General features: G+C 42.5%; 2 protein-coding genes across 5 annotated transcripts in view; both read left to right on the forward strand.

The window, feature by feature from the left end:
- The window catches only part of CUBN (cubilin), a 147,479-nt gene extending 140,108 nt beyond the window's left edge, over positions 1–7,371 (forward strand). Inside the window, exons 60-67 of the mRNA XM_074834731.1 lie at positions 57–262; positions 1,126–1,288; positions 1,767–1,975; positions 2,634–2,781; positions 2,898–3,079; positions 4,410–4,575; positions 6,423–6,658; positions 7,057–7,371. Of these exons, the coding sequence (XP_074690832.1) occupies positions 57–262; positions 1,126–1,288; positions 1,767–1,975; positions 2,634–2,781; positions 2,898–3,079; positions 4,410–4,575; positions 6,423–6,658; positions 7,057–7,164 (1,418 nt within the window). The 3' untranslated portion in view covers positions 7,165–7,371. The remainder of the gene's footprint in view (positions 1–56; positions 263–1,125; positions 1,289–1,766; positions 1,976–2,633; positions 2,782–2,897; positions 3,080–4,409; positions 4,576–6,422; positions 6,659–7,056) is intronic.
- A 6,407-nt stretch (positions 7,372–13,778) lies between these two features.
- The window catches only part of RSU1 (Ras suppressor protein 1), a 114,608-nt gene continuing 110,911 nt past the window's right edge, over positions 13,779–17,475 (forward strand). For all 4 annotated transcript variants that reach the window (XR_012624536.1, XR_012624539.1, XM_074834745.1 and 1 more), the window contains exons 1-2: positions 13,779–13,890; positions 14,169–14,280. Coding sequence is in view for 2 of the 4 variants with exons in the window: in XM_074834745.1 (XP_074690846.1) it covers positions 14,172–14,280 (109 nt within the window). In the remaining 2 variants the exon portion in view is untranslated. The remainder of the gene's footprint in view (positions 13,891–14,168; positions 14,281–17,475) is intronic.

The following is a 17,475-nucleotide window of genomic DNA, read 5'->3' on the forward strand; positions in this document are numbered from 1 at the left end:
TGAAGATTAAATAAATGCCAGGAGTTTAGTTTAAAAAGCTTCTGCTTTTTCAATAGGACCTCGGAATGGCTGTGGTGGTTACTTGACAAATTCAGCTTACAGCTTTGGCTCTCCAGTCTCCAGTGTGACCAGAAGATATGAGAAAAATCTGGACTGTGTATGGATCATAACTGCACCTGTAAACAAACTGATCAACCTCACCTTCACTTCATTCGCACTTGAAGCACAGTCTGCTCAGACTTGCCAATATGATTATGTCAAGGTAAGATAGCTGCGTAATTTCACAAAGAAATATCAGTGATACACAATCCAATATTCTCTCCATGAGGCTAAAACTTAAGTCATAGAAAATGGTCTTATGAAGAAATTAAATTGCTTGATAGAATTAAAATTTTTTTGTTGGGTTAGATTACTACTCCAAATGACATCTGCCTTTTGAGAAACCAGTAAGAGTTTTGACATTGTTATGGGGACATGCTTCTGGTCTTAGACTGCCTATATAAATGAGTATTTATTTCACAGAATAGAAACAAAACAAAACTCAAGCACTTTGAAAGTAAACTTGCAGATTCATTATCATACACAATTGCTTGAAAGGACTTTAATTTATAAAATTTTGAATAAATAAGTCTTGATGCTCAGTGCTCACCTGTGAAAGCTATTTTCTTGAAGATGAGCATACAAAACGTAGGACAGCAGAATGCTGCTGAACAAGATCCACCAAGGAGTGTTATAGATCCTGCTGAGCATTAGAGGTGCTCAATGAAACTAGTAATTAATTCTAGATTTTGGTGAATAAAATCAACCCTTCTTGTTGAAAAGCGCTTTGAGATTACATATAAAAAAGAAATCAGAATGCCAAACAAAAATAGAATAAATTTTTGATAGATTTGCTGAGATGGGACCAGAATGTTCCATAATGAGATTTATACTGTCCAACAGAATTAGTTAATATGGCAGTGAATAATTATAGTCATCAAGAACATCCTGTTAGACCACAAGAGCACCTACTGTGCTTTCAAGTAAAAGAAATTGTAATGGCAGGAGGGATCAGAGAATTTTATTTCTGTTTATTTGTTTGTTGTGCCTAAACTGTTAGTAGCTTATATACTTTTCTTCTTTCAGCTTTATGATGGAGATAATGAAAATGCCAATTTAGTTGGCACATTCTGTGGATCTACAGTGCCAGCTCCTTTTCTTTCTACACATAATTCCTTGACACTGAAATTTATCACAGACAATTCTGTGGAAAGGGAGGGTTTCAATGTTACCTATGCCACAGTGGATCGTAAGTAGACGTATATATGTATACATACATATATTGTTGTGGTTCTTTGGTGGAAATAAATATTTGAATAATCAAAATCGTCAAAATCTTCATTCATCTGAATTATCAAAATTTGTTCTAGATATAGCGCTCAGGAAGGAACAAAGACAGTCCTTAGCACAGCATCTATAAGCAAGTTAAAAGCAGCACTGCTAGACCCCAATGCAATTGTGGGGTGGCTGTCAGTCTGGAGTGCAAAACAGGAGCACTCACAGATTGTTAACAAATACACTGATATTATAGGGAACAAACATTTATTTGAGTTTTTTGACATACATTGCCACAGCACTAGCATATGTTTTACTTATTTTTTTTTTTATTCTAGAGACTCACAGGTAAATACAAAAGTATATTGTCCAGTGTAGTTTTCCTCAATAAATATTTTTCCCCAGTTGGAAAGGTTTTCACTCTATGACGCATTTATTACTATTTTACACAGGACTGTGTGGAGGAATATATAGTGCAACTTCTACATCCCTGACTGCAACATCTCCTAACTTTCCAAATGAATATCCACCATTTACTCTCTGTACTTGGGTCATTGATGCCCCTCCGCAACAGCAAGTCAGGGTGGTGGTAGAGGCCTTCCACCTCCATTCCAGCCAGGACTGCTCTCAGAACTACCTAGAGCTCCAGGATTCACCAACAGTAAGAAATTTACAGTTGATACTATTCCCCATTCACATTCAGCTCCCTCTACTCTTTGTAAAGAGAGGAGAAACCCACCATTTGCTAGTAGATTAATTGATGATTCTGTGTGAGGGGCACATCCAAAGCATTACACACTGTGCCCCACTTAAGATGTGTTAACTGGTACACAAACCTCATGGAAGCACACTGTACTCACATTGAATTAGACCTGGTGTTACACAATTTTTCACAGTTGCACCAAGTAACAGAGCTGCCAAACTTAACACCCAGAAAATACTGCCCAACAGCAAGTTTTCGTAAACTGATTATACTTCCTCCCATCCAAGAGCCATAATAAAAATGAATATTCATGCCAAGAAGAGTGTTTGTGAAAATCACCAGAAAAAAACCCTATTTATGTCCCTTGTATTATATTATTCTAAACCTTTTTTCATTGTTTCTTATTTTGGCATGAAAATACCTGTTACATTTGATTTGTTTCACATAATAATTGAACATAAATTGTTCTGACATTATTAAGTGATTTCCATGAGAACTTTAAAATGTGATTGCATAACTGGTATAGAAAGTGTTGAGAGATTTATTCACCTCAAGTTCAGTAAGTAGAAAACCGAATTATATCATTAAGTAACTTGTGACATGTATTGAATTCCAGCACAGCCAAGGATCAGTCCATAGATTCTGTGGCACTGAAACTTTTCCAGTCCCTGAATTTTATTCTTATGATCGCACTGCCATCGTGACTTTCAAATCAGATGAATATATGATTAATAATGGAGTCAGATTTACCTATCAAGCTACAGGTAAGCTTGAAGAAATGTCTAAAAAATCTACCTACCATTCTCTTTGTTTATTCCATACAGTGAAAACCAATACAGAGATCTGAAATGCTTTCATGTCTCTGCTTTTCTGTCTCAAGGTTGCAGCAGGGAGTATAACCAGCCATTTGGTTACCTGAAGAGCCCTGGCTGGCCTGGTCGTCACCCTAATAATATGGACTGTTCCATCATTCTACGAGCTCCCCTGAATCACACAATTTCTCTTTTTTTCCATGCTTTCAGTTTGGAAGACAGCATCCAGTGTTCACGTGATTTCCTAGAGGTATCAAGCAAGCATACGTATTTTGTGGGCCTGTGTCAAAATCTAATGAATTCAGAGGATAAGCTTTGATCAAGTCTGAGCTGAACTGACATTATGAACTAATTTATTGCTACAGTTTTATGGTGAAAGGTACTCAGATGTTATCGTAAGAGGTTAAACAGTACACACTATAATAAGTCCAAAATCACTGAATAGTTTCATTTAGACTAGATATTAGGAAGCATTTCTTTACAGAACGTGTTGTTAGGCATTGGAATGGGCTGCCCAGGGAGGTGGTGGAGTCCCCATCCCTGGAGGTGTTTAAGAGTCGGGTTGACATAGCACTGAGGGATATGGTGTAGTTGGGAACTGTCAGTGCTAGGTTAATGGTTGGACTAGGTGATCTTCAAGGTCTTTTCCAACCTTGATGATTCTGTGATTCTGTGATTATTGGCTAACTCATCTTTACCTAGCTCTTGTTGATGTTACCCAGTTAACAGAGCAAGCCAGGACAGTTTTCATCTGATATTAACATCTGTGCATGAACAGAAAGCCATAAATCTGAGTGCTTTCATTCCAGCAGTAGATTTCATCTGCTTGATATTCTTCTTAAAAAGAATTTTTTTTCTAAAAAAACTTTTTTTCATTTTAAAAAAAGAAAAGGAGCTCTAGTAACAAGTGTAGGATACTTGCAAAGGTACTTTGTGTTAATAAAAAGCATATCCTCCGACACAATCCTCACTCTGTCCTTTCACACTTGTTGAAGGTTTCCCTGTTCACTGGTCAGATGACAAAAATCAGATGTCTGTGGCAGAATCATTATTTAGTTTTCCTTTCATATCCTCTTTACTGTCTCAAGAAATGGATCTGAGCACCAGCATTATTGGAGCTCAGAAAAAAATCAGATTAAATCTGAGCTATGTAATATGATCTGTGTCTCAATGTGACCAGGGAAAAGAGTGGTCTGCAGGGTAAAGAATTAATCTTGTCTTCTGGAATATTAACATTTCTTATTAAAAGTAAAACATGGGCCTGAATTGCAAAAGCACATCTTAGCTACTAGTCAAGTAATTTTTTCAGTCAGGAGATGTATCGCACCATAAAATTTAGCTACCTGTTTCTGATGATATTTGTTCTGTGCAATTACTTACAAAACTCAGACAGACTGGTTAATGGTCTCTTTTTCCTTCTATACAAAAATATATAATAGGAAAAATAACAGTATTAAAATGACAATTTTGCATGCAAGTCACTACATAGTTTGTGCTGTGCTTATATCACTGCATAATTGTACTGGTGTATAACTGGCATAGGGATTTATTGTTGCCAATGTTTTCTGTGTCCCTTGAAGGTCAGAAATGGGAGTGATGTGCAGTCACCACTACTTGGCAGGTTCTGTGGAAACACTGTGCCCAGTCCCCTCTTCCCCAAAAATCACGTTGTCTATCTTCGTTTCAAGAGTGATTTTTCAGGGGCTCATGATGGATATGAAATTACTTGGACTTCATCGTCAAGTGGTAAGGCTGTAATTACAAAGTAATTCCACTTAGCAATTGTACATAGAGGGAAAATACAGAAATGTGGAATTCAACCTGCTCAGTTTGGGCCCTGCGTCATCAACACTTAAGACCTTCCCAAGCACCCATAGTCCACCCTATTCAGTCACTGGAGAGAAGTGACTGTTCCTCAAGACCACTGGGGCGAGATCCTTTTTATGTGATGGGAGCCATTCCCTCTTTCTAATGTTGACTTTAGCAACCTCAAGAGGATGTAGTTCAATTAAGATGAAGATCCACATCGTTCACTGAGAGGTCAGAAAATAGCAGGAACATCTATCTTGGGATCTACAGAGTGGTGGGGGTGGTGACTCAGCCTACTCCGTTAATAGTCCAGTTGTGATATGCCCTAGGACCTAGGCACTGCTAAACTGGAAGAGAACTGAAATTTGCCCCAAGAAAATAACCTAACTATAATGCTGTGTAGTGACTGTATCATAAACACATTCATAAATGGCTTATGAAATGGCAGTGAATAGCTGGGTAATAGTTTGTTCATGACACTAAGTTACTGGAGGTAGGAAAGCTCATGGCCACATGAAAAGCACTGCAGAATAACCTTACAGTATTGAGTGGCTTGGTGATGAAAAGGCAGATAAAGTTCAGTGTAGGAAAGTGTTGATGAAGAATATGGGCAAAAAAAGACAATCCTAACTTTACTTACAAAAATATGGGCTCTGAGTTGTCTTTTAGTACTCTGCAACAAGATCTAGGGGGTAAAAATGGTTCCATGAAAACAAGAGCTCACTGCTCACTAATAGTCAAGTAGGCTAGCACAATGGTAGGAATTGTTGGGAAAGTAAGAGAGAACAAATAGTCAGCCACTGTATAAATCCATGTTTCACACACAAATTGAATGATGTGCACAGTTCTGGTCTCCTCCTGTTGTAAAGAATCCAGTATAACTAAGGGCTCAACATAAAATTGGCTTCTGTATGAGATATGCTGAGACTTTTAAATCTGGTTAAGAAACTACTGATGTCTATAAAACTGAGTGACAGTGGATGATAAATAGTGATCAACTGTTCATTGACTTCCCATAGAAGAACTGGAGGCCATCAGATAAAGCCAGGAGGTGGTAGGTTCAAAACAAACCAAACAAACCAGTTCTTCACACAGTATGCAGTTAAACTGTGGAGCTCCTTCCCATAGGATGTTACAAATTTATGTGGATTCAAAGGCTACCTGAACAAGTTCATGGAAGACACCTGATAAAGACTATCAAATACAAAGATGCTATCTCTGGAAGCTGTGAGCTGAAAATTCTTGGAGACTGTGAAAGTAATCTGGGGCATGATCTGCACATGCTTACTCTTACTCAATAAACTTGCATTTCTCCCATGGCATCTGCTTCTGCCCACTGCTGGAGATTGAATATTGGTATAAATAGCCTTTGGTTTACTTAATATGACTATTTTCTCTGAGTTGTTCTCTGTATTTTTCTATCAGATGAGGATTCATTACTTTTCATTCAAAGAACAGCCAAAGAGAATTTGTCTCTGGTTGAGTAGTTGGGAACTGAACTGACCAAGGCACAGACTTAAGACTGTGGTTTCGAAGAGCTTTGGGAGTTTTGATTTTTAATACCCAGTGATGGTCTAATGCCCATTGCATATTCTTCTCAGGCTGCTGAAGCTACAGCCTCAGTTTTGCCTCTTACTGAAATAATGCTCTTATCCACATTCATTGTCCCAGCTCCCTGCGTCTCTGTTTTTCAGTGCTACTACTAATACTGTGCTAATGTACTACATCGTGTAGTATCTTGTGAAACTAAGCCTTCTAAGCTAATTAACAGTGTCCGTTTCCAGGATGCGGAGGAACATTATACGGCAGCACTGGCTCATTTGCTAGTCCCAGCTACCCGGCAACTTACCACAACAACACTGATTGCGAGTGGGCCATTAGTGTGCCCAAGGGACGAATTGTCACAGTGAACTTTGATTTCATCAGCATCGATGACCCAGGGGATTGCAGTAGCAACTATCTGATCCTTTACAACGGGCCAGATGCCAGCTATCCCCCGGCTGGGCCGTACTGTGGGATGGTATGTATTGCCTACTGTCTGTGACCCTGTAAGTGGTTAAAATGAATCTTTACTGTTTCATATTCAAGACTGTTTCCCCAATTCTGGTATGAATCCCACACAGATGAGTGGGAGCGAAGGCATAGGGTGTGTGTGGCGCCTCAGAAGCCTTCCAACGAAGACCTTACAGTGACATCTAGTGGGAGGCATCAAGCTATTTTGCGCTGTATTTAGTTGTATTTGTGATTTAAATATTTGTAATACCTGAGGGAGAAATGCAACAGCAGTATCTAGCACCGACCTGAGGTCACTTCCAATCTATAATCCAATTTGTGCCTCAGTTTTAACTTTCTGACTGGCTTTTCCAAAGGATCTTGTTGTTCTATAAAGCTTTTCATTTTTCTTGTCTTGAATTTTAGGATACAAACATCGCTCCATTTACAGCTACATCTCATCAAGTCTATATAAAATTTCATGCTGAGTATGTGACTTTACCGTCGGGATTCCAGTTAAGCTGGATGAGCTAGAACACTGTTTATGAGAAATATATTACCATTCCTTGCTGTACTGAAGAGACTTCAGATCATAAAGTGAGTTTGAAATCTGGTTATGATAACTGCAGCTGAAGTAAGGCCTTTTCAAAATTACTTTAAGTGTAGCTGTTATGAATTTAAGAGTTCTGTCAAAAAAATGTGATCTCCCATTGTACTGAAAATAAACTATTATCTACCCAACTGGGAGAATGAGTTTTTGCTAGTTTTTGAAACATATTTTGTATATTCTTCTACATAATTTCAGTTTTACATTTAATACTATAAAAAGTGAATTTGCCAGGATAGAACTTAAACACAAAATATCCAGCATGAAATTGATAAGAGGACCCAAGATATGAAGTTGTCTTTAATTAGTTCTATAGTTATGTCGTTTTGTCCCAAGCATCTTTGAAAACATCAGCTACAGTTTTATTCAAATTAGAATAAAATCAGAAATTGCTAAAAAATGGCCCCTGACCTACAACCACTTACACAGAATACTTTGCTGGAGAAATTTCTGTAACACTGTGCATTGGGTATAAGAACCCGGCTGAATAAGTACTCAGGCATTCACGGAAGTTTAACACAGTAAGGATGTGCTGTGGTACTAAATCTTAAACGCATTAAGAAGTAATGTCAGGATCAGAGCCCTATGTTCGATATACACAAATATCTGTTATTGTATTTATTGAGTTATATCTTCAAGCTTCAAAGTCTATTTTACAACTGAATATAAAAAACTTGTGAGACTTTTAGTAACTATGTCACCTTCCTAGTGAACTTGTAAGCAACTTCCTAGACAGTAATAAAACAGATACAATTTCAGAATAAGGCAGACATAAAAATATTAATTGACCTTTGACTAGAATTAGTTTTTCCCTTCCCCAGGCTAACACACATCATACATAAAAAACGTTATACAGAGGACACTGATTCCCACTATGAAACATTTTTTGTCACAACCCAGAATGAATGACCAATTCATTTCCTGGCTGTCACCTGTGATGGACAGGCAAGAGGAATTCACACTGCAGCAAAGGAACAAGAGCCTCATCAGAACTCTCACTTTATAACTGTTACAAAGAGTCACTCACAGCAAAAGTAATTCCTTAATGTGACTGTTGCGCTAATTAATTATGAAATTACGATAAAGTGTTAATGGCAGTTCTAACCAAATCTAGGAACTCTTTGAAGATATCCCAGTGAATGCCAAAAAAGCCATCATTCCACAAACATACAAAGCTTTATAGTGGCTAAGAAGCCATTGTGGTTAAACTAAAATGTAGAAAACACAAAACAGATAAAAAGGGCAAAAAGGTAGATGGCAAGCTATAAAATACAACTTAAAATAATCTGGTAGTAAATTAGAATTAGAGAAATCTGTGAACACCCACTGGCCAACAGAATTAGATGTAATACAGCATTTTATGATTGTCCAAGGACCAAGAAAAACCTAGCCTGTGTACGGGTGATACTCCTGCTGACGTGCTAAAGTATAACATGGAAGAAGGAGAAATATCTGTATTTGGATCAAACTAGGAGACACCTCTGTCCTACTGAGATGCTGGCAGAACAGAAAGTTCCTCTAATAAGGGAAGACATAAAAGACCATGTAGTCAAATTAAACTTTTTCAGATTAGTGGCCCAGAAAACTTCTGCTGAGAGTCCACACCAAACTGATTTCATATTTGCAGTCAAGGGATGATGCAATCTTTGTCCATAGCGTTTATTAAAAACCCCATAAAGGGGATAGCAAGCAGTAAAGAAAACAAACATCTGAACTGCCTGGAGATAAAGCTACAAAGTAAGTTGTAAAGATAGCAGTGTGTAAGACACTGCAAGTACAATAAAGCATGGCTTCAGCTGTTTGCCTGCAGAGATCAGGAGGACTTTATTTCTTCCTTGTGAATGGCTGCATCGCAGGGCTTTGTGTGTGTCCTTTGTGGTTTTGACTTTCCTATGAATCACCATGGATTTGGTGCAGTTGATGCAAGGCAGAGAATCCCCTCAAGATCTGGCTGCTGTCTCTTGGTGCTAGGTGCCTGGTCATGGAAGCATAGATTTTAGGCGAATATAGGCTTGGCAAGAATGTTGTCACTTTCTGCGTTTCACCAGCCTGGAACACAGCTCAGCTGGAAGCCACAGGTGAAAGGGAAGGGCACGTCTCCCCCAGACAGCTCCCTGCCGCTGCAGGTAGTGCTCTGTGGTACATTCATGTCTCGCGTTAAAAGTGGGTCACAGCCTGACAGATCATGAGTTCTCAGATTAAACCTTGGACTTGTCAGGAGTATGCCAGAGCATAAACTGATAAACAATAGAAACCTGTACATGGTTTTAATGAATGAACTTCATTAGTGCCTTTTGCGACTGGTATCAGCCACACATCATACAGTTTATGGACACAAAGTTGAGTTCCCCGAGGACACCCCCGTCCCCCATGCTCACCGCGCTGAGGCTGGCCTGCTGTTGACTTAGTGAATAATCCGTAGATGCCATCTGGTGACCTGTGATGTACATGAGGCCATTCTGGTGACACGACCTTTGGCCTTAAACTCTAGAGGGGAACTGCAGTTAAACTGATGAGTTTGCTGAAATATGATTGATTTCACTAAGAGAAAAAGCATGTTTGACTTTAAAGAAGATTAAATGTTTTTGAACATTTTTTGATACGATAAATACTTGCTCTTGGCATGACTTGCTGTCACAATGTCAAACAAATAGTATGGAATCATTGAACTTCTGCAGAAGAACAGACTAAAGAGCACTATGAAAGGGAGGAAGAGAAATTTGTAAGATTTTTTTTTTTTAATCTAACAATAACTAATGGTCGGTGCATCCTTAAATGTTACAAACACTCCATGCCTATGCATAATTTTATTTACAAATGAGTAAAATTCATGAGGTTCTTCAGAGAAAAATGAAAGTCCAGCAGAGAATTTGTGCTCATGAAGACTGTTGAATGAAGCTGCTGGTACAAGGTTCAATTGATCTAGCCCAACTGACGCTCGCCAAAAATAGTCAAAGTCTAAAATTAGAGTAAATTATCAAACCCATTCTTTAAAAAAACAGGAACAAAGTAACCCACTGCTGTCCTCAGCGGGTTATTAACATTTTCTGTGAGGAACCACAACAGAAATACGACTGCAGAAGTATTAAAGTGGAGGTCCTTAGAGGAGAGAGCTGGTGCTAAGGCATGTTTCTGCCTTGGAAGGTAAGGAGTCATTTAAAATGCGTGTTTTAAAATGAATGCACAGCAAAAGCAAACAGGAGCAACTAAACAGATAATTTAAAAATAATTATTCTATGAAACTTCTATGTGTTTTTTGCAGTGTACAATTCAAAAGACAAAATCCGTGTTTAATAAGATTTATGGCTTCATCTCACAATACTGCCATGAATGTCTTTGCTTTTATGTCTGTGCACATTGCTGTCTCTTTCATAGATAATGTCATAGTTGTGAATGCTGCATGTCCGTATTATAATACCTGCATGACTACAAACAACCTCCCCCCTGTCAATGACAAAGCACAGATAATTAATGTGCCTGTTTTCACTTCCTGCATGATTTTAACTTACTTGTAAATCTTCTTCTGCATGTTACTCTACGTATTTATTCTTATATAAAGGTATATTTTTAAGAGACACTTATATATGAATGGTGAACACTCCGAAAACTAGGATTTGAAAAATAAGCACTAAAAGATCCATAACAGTATTTTTTAACTGCCATTCCCATGTGGCAAAGCTGTTCTTTATAAACAATTAATGAGAAGGTAATACCAGAATGAGATTATTGGGGCTATAGTTATTTGAAGTAAAGGAGGGAGAAGATACACAGCTAAAATGCTACAAATAGTGGTGCTGGTCAGTTTAAAACATTACCTCATTTTAGTTAAATTTACAAAACAATTTTGGCTGAAAAACAGTTTCCTCTCAGCTCATAAAGCAAAGGAGGAGGTATCTCAGTTTCCCAGAGTAACTCAAGTGTCCTAGTCACCAGAATTAACATATTTAGTGTAATTATTTTTTGTCAGCTGCCAAACTAAAATCACAGAACTATTCTACAGTCCTGATTAAATTTAAATGTAACAAAAATTCATAGCATTGACTACTGTTCATAGTAACGACAAGAGCAACAATACAGGTTTACCAACAAATAAATGTTTAAAATGTTTATTAGCTGTTAATAAAAATAGAAGCCACATTCTAGAACTTTGCTTTTCTAAATAAATAAATATTGTGGACCAGCTATCACACATAATTACTGTAATATTGATGGATACATTTTTAGCAGCAGTGCCTAGCAGTACACTACTGGTTTTGCAGGTGCATGTTGCTGTTGTATCGCTTTGATGATAAGCTAATCCTGCATTAATGTTGACCATTATGATACCTCTTCTTGGAGGGGAAAAAAAAGGATAAAAATATAATAATAATGTAAAACCTCATTTCCTTAGTTAGAAGAGCTACCCAGGACAGCCAGAGCAAGGGCAGCATCAGAGCCACTTGTCCCCTAGTTGCTCCCCTGCGCAGTGAGAGGAGCCAGCGGGAGGCACGTCCAGCCCTCGCTGCCCAGCCGGAGCAGGCTGGGGGGAACCAGGGCAGGGAGCAACTTCTCCCTCCTCTTACCACCACACGGCAGCTGCAACTCTGCCATACAATCCTGGCCATACATCTGCCTCACAGTCACCTGCTTTAGCCTGCTGTCCTCAGGACAGAAGGCATATGCCAGCCACAGCAGACATGCTAGTGCCTAGGTCTTCAGGACAACTAACTGGTGGCAACCAGGACATTTTCTTACACAAGAAAGAGATCCAGATTCACGTTGCTGCAGACAAAAAGGAACTGTACACCGTTGTCTTGTACATCTGAATAACTGTGTGTTCTGCTGAGCAACCTAGATAAAAGGAAGTTAATCCAGTTGTGTTTCGTAAGAAAGACCTGAAAGCAGCCTGTAACTTCAGGAAAGGACTCAAGGTACTAAACACTATTTAGGGGTAAACATGCTACAATTCTGCAACCCAGAATTAAATCCTTACATTCCTAAAAAAGGAAAAGCTAAAGTTGCATCTCCAGCACTGTTTCTCATTTGCTGGTTTAGGCACCTTCCCATTCATCATCTTGGTTTCTGTAGATATTCTTTTTAGGCTTCTAAGAAACACCATGCAGTGCATAGCAAACACATATGCAAAGTTCATGGCTGTGGTTCTCAGTGGGTGGCCTGGCCTTAGATAATTTTATAGATTTAGTCAGTGATTGCTCTGAGCTTCCATATCTGTCGAATGAACAGTAAGCAGGAGCTTAACCCCTAACAAAGATGTTTTACACATAAATACATTATAAACAGGAAGGCTGTAACTCCAACATCATGGTGATGAGGTCAACTAAAAGTGCTCAGAACCTGGGCTCAGCCTTGTGACTTTTGCAACTAGAGCCAAATAGAAAATCCAGATACACCTGAAGAAATGGAAACCACTGATTCAATGAACCCAGATTTTTTTGTGTTAATGTCTTCTGCCTTAGGTAGCCTTTGCCAAACTTCAGGGTGCTTTGAAACCCTACTTGGTCAGTTCCTAGGGAGCCTGAGCTTCCCAGCTCCAGGGCTCTGCAGCTTGTCCTGTCTCCTGTTGCTGACTAGCTGGGGCACGGAGATGCCCAACTGCCCCGAGCACAGCCCTGATACCTTCCAGACCCCTGCCAGGGCACGAAGAGCTAAAAGCACTCGAATGCACATTACTCCTCAGTGCAAAACGGCACCAAACCAGCCACAACCCATCTTCTCAGGTTTATGCTTGTAAAGCGCTTGCCAAGTGCTGAAGAAATGGAAACGAACGTTGACATTGCGTTTTGAAAAGACAGCAGTGTAACCAGACGAGGCTCCTAACGGGAAAGGCCAGATCAACCTCAGCCATGGCGTTAACGCTAGCTCCCTTACCCACCCACAGGTACAAGCACCCAGGTGAGCCTGCTGAGAAACAGGCCACCACCCGAGCAGCGGCACCACTGGAGCCGCGTTTCCTCTCCCAAGGCGCCAGCTCCCGCAACCAGCCCGTTCCCGGGGCCTGTCAGGGCAAGGACCCCACACGGCAGCCGCGCTCCCAGGGCTGCACTCCTCTGCCGGGGCAGCCCGCTTCGCCAGGCCGGCGATGACTCGCCGGGAGCCGGCCCGACAGCGGGACGACGCTCCCGAACGCGCTGGGCTCAGGCACCCCGCCTGCAGCGGGCGCGGCGTTCTGGGGGCAGGGCACGGCCAGCCCGCCCCAGGACACCGGGCGCCGGTCCCCAGCACTGCGCGTGCGCCAAGGCCCCGCTCACGCCAGCAGAACCCCCGCAGCTCGCGGCCTTAAAGCCGCTATCACCTACGGGGCGCGTTTATTGGCTATCGAGCCTGCCTCCGGCGCCCCAGCCAATGGTCAGCGGGACTGCGCTGAGAAGCCGCGCTGATTGGTCCGGCACCTTCCCGGTCGTGGGTGGGGCCGTTCGGCGGCCGGCCGGCCGTAGAAGGCTTGGAAAGCGCCTCCGCTATCCGGGGAGGGGCTGCGGTGCGCTTGCGCGCGAGGGTGAGGGAGGGGCGTGGCGTGGCGGGCGCGTGGAGCCGCCCACCGGGCTGCCCACCGCCGTCCCGCCCACCAGGCCGTGCCCCGCCGCCGTCCCGTCGGCTGCCGTCCTGTTCGCTGCCGTCCTGTCCCATCTCGCTGCGCCCCGCCGCAGCACCGCGCGGTGAGTCGCCCCGGGGGCAGCCGCGGGCTCGTCCCTCCGCCCGGGAGCGGGGGGGGGGGTGGCCGGCGCTCCGGTCAAGGCTCCGCTGGGATGGGGCGGGCGCGGAGGGATGCGGCGGGTCGGGACCCCCCCGGCGGCGCGGAGCGGAGCGGAGCGGGCTTGTTGCCCTCGGCTCCCTCAGGGCGGGAGCCGTCCCCGCGCAGTCCCGGCAGGCTCCCCCGCTCTCCCCCCGCCTCCCCCCCCGCCCGCCTCACGGTGTCCGTTTGTGCCCCACCCAGACCATGTCCAAGTCCCTGAAGAAGATCGTGGAGGAGAGCAGGGAGAAGAACCAGCCCGAGGTGGACATGTGCGACCGCGGCATCTCCAACATGCTGGACGTGCCCGGCCTCTGTAGGTACCGGCGGCGGGCGGGGAGAGCGCGGAAACTTCCTTATTTGTCCCGGGATGGGCCGGGGCCGCCGCCGGCCCTGGGAGCGGGGCGGGCGGGTGTGTGTCGGTCCGGGCCGCCCCGCTCCCTGCTGCTGCCCCGGCCCCGCGCCGTGGTGGGGCTGCCTGGGCCTCTTCTGTGCCGGGGGTGTCCTGAAGCTTTGGGCGTCGGGGTCTTGGGGAGGGACTCGTGGGCAGGGGAAGCACTCTGCTGCCAGCTCCCCGAGCACCACAGCGAGCCCTGAGTGTGTTCGGGAGAGCCCCGGCTCCACTGCACCGGAGAGACCGGCGTGGGAAGCTGGGACACTCCCCCCACCATCTCTCCCATCACCTCTTCCCCTGCACCGTCTGCAGCCCTGAGCGTTCCCTGTCTCTCGCTGCTGTCATTCTGGCACTTGAGCGATGGGGAGACTGTGCCTGCTGTCCGTCCTTGCCTCTCCCTGCTACCGAAGCAAAAACACGAGCTGAGCAGCATCTCCTCTGGTTTTTGGAAGGGATGGGGTGATATGAGCCTGTCTCTGAAGGAGAGTATGGTAATACTGTATTACAGATACAGCAGTATCATACTTTGGATATTACATGATTGCATGTGCTTCCAGAATTGTGATAGTATGTTGTTGCTGGTATGTTGCATTTGCTGTAAATTAACTACAGCACCTGCAACGTACCAATAACAACATACTGTCACAGTTCTGAGGAACACGTAAATGAAGAACAAGGCAGGTGACTTTGCCTTGCGTTTGCTTTGGCTATGAGTGTATATAATGTTATAGTACAGCTGATTTGCACTGAGTTAAAATTGTGGCTGGCTGTAGTGTGCCACCGGCTGATTTCCCTGAATGCATGATGTAAGGAGAAAAAAGCAAAATCTAAAACCACCAATGTACTTGAAACTCTAACCATATCCTGGTTTAGCTCTTTGCTATGTTTGTTAAACATGATAGCAACCAGGAGCAAGTATATGTAACTCTTCTTGCATGATGGCAGAGAGTTCAGGGAAATGAGTTTAGGGTCAACATAGCGCTGAGGGATATGGTGTAGTTGGGAGCTGTCAGTGTTAGGTTAACGGTTGGACTAGATGATCTTCAAGGTCCTTTCCAACCTAGATGATTCTGTGAAATGTATGGCTCACCACTGTCCGTCTGCAGAGCTGGGAGCAGACTGAAGTATCTTCAGTCACATCAGTAAAGGATGAAGACTTAAGTACAGTTTTGCGGAACTTGGTTCTGTACTTCGTCCTTTACTGATTCTTTTCCTGCTTCTGAGTTGTGCATGGGATTTCAGGAAGATTACATTGTAAAGCCCATATATATGTACTCATGTTAAATAGAAAGCTTCACTGAATTGCTGTTGGATGAACAGTTGTTTGAGACAAAGTAGTGTTTAGCTTGCATTAACTACAGACCCATTTTCAGAACTATACTTATCCCTTTCAGTTAAACTAATGCATTAAGAGTATGGGGCAGCAACAGAATACTGTTGCTTTTGTTAAGTAGACTTGTTGCCTGTTACCAACACATAATTAATTAGCCAGCTTTGATCTTTCAGGCAGGGGAAAAAAGGTGATGTTGAAAAGCACATCAGTAATGCTAAAGTTAAAAAATCTTGTACAGAGACTGTTTTGGGTTTACTGTACAGGCAGGGTCAGGGGCTAGTGTGGGATGCTGGTCCACAGGTCATCACTGACACCAAATTGCTAACTAAGCACCTGAAGGATGTTTGGCAGGGAGCTCCCTACATGAAGTGTAAACTTGTGGTACCCTAGTTACACTACATCAGAGAAGTCTGCGTGCAGATAACCTTGGTGCACATTGTGTGACTTGATTTAGCGTGGGGATTTGGGGCCTTCTCCAACTTGAGGGGGAAGTGATGACTGCTTTCTGTTCAGTTAATTGAGATCTTCGTGCTTTTTCAGTTAGTCTGCACTCTGGTAGAGAAGGCATTAAAGTTGGGTTTGGGTGTTTTTGTGTTGTGGTTTGTTTTTTTTTTTTTTTTTAATTGTCAGGGTATGTGCCACTTTCGATCTGGAAAAGTAATAACTTCTTCCAAATATGCCTTTAAAAAAGTATTGAATAGGCATTACCTCTGGATTTTAGGTAATGGTTTGATAAAATGTTAAACTTGATTGTTTTGTAACCCTACTGTAGACTGTGTGTTTTGGGTTTCTCTGGCTCTGAGAACTGGCAGGGAAGCTAAATGAGTCTGACCTTGTGCCTTCCCTTCTAGGTGTGTTGGATACCTTTCCAATGCAGTGCAGTGTTAAAACTTCCCTTTTCAGAAACTGTTTTTTCCATGAAATAAAGATTTTTGTTAAAAACAACCATCATGATTCATGCCCAGGGACTGTTTTTTCACAGCATCTTGTCTTTAATGAGGGCCACTAGTAGATGTTCAGAGGTAAGGATAAGTTTAGGTTATGACTGGATGGAACATTTTGGTGGTGTTTTCCCTGGTTTTGGCCATTTGAGGTTTAAGGCCTTACTAGGTTGGAGGATACTCCAAAGTTACTGTGTTCAGTAGACCCTGATAGGGGTTTTGTCTCATGTAATTATTTAATGGTTGTGAATGCCCACCCCAGAGTGGCCAGTAACTGTTAAAGTAGGCTGTTCCTTATAGTCTTGGTTATTCTTCAAGAACAGGGCCAAGCCTTGTCCCACCGCATATTTGAGTACTTGCTGCAGAGTGGCTAGTGGATTCGTATTTAAGCTTTCTTATCTTAATTCACATAGAGCTAATGAAGACACAAGGGTTTGGAAGCAGTGCACTGCGTAACATCTGCTCCGTGTGCCAGTCCTTTTCCTTTAGGTACAGACCTGTTCTTGCCATGTGTGTTTAAAAAAAAAAAGAAAAATTAAGTGATCATAGAAAACTAGTGTTAATGGAGGCAGAAGAGAAAAGGGAGAGGGAAATATATGCCTTGGCTTCTCTTCTGACTTTTCTTTCCAGTCTAGTGAATGACTTGCTACAATATCGGGCAGCCACTCATATTTTCTTTTGCCTTGACTTCCACCCTCTGTAGCAGTTGTGGGAGAGACAAAACAGACCAAACTTGCCTCTGGAAAATACCAATGTCTCTTTCAAAATTGAGATGAAATATTATTTTCTACCTGGATGGAGATTGACACTTGGTATTTGAAATGGTCTTAAACTAGCTTGTAC

This window comes from Strix aluco, chromosome 1, assembly GCF_031877795.1.
Source record: "Strix aluco isolate bStrAlu1 chromosome 1, bStrAlu1.hap1, whole genome shotgun sequence".
Taxonomy (NCBI): Eukaryota; Metazoa; Chordata; class Aves; order Strigiformes; family Strigidae; genus Strix; species Strix aluco.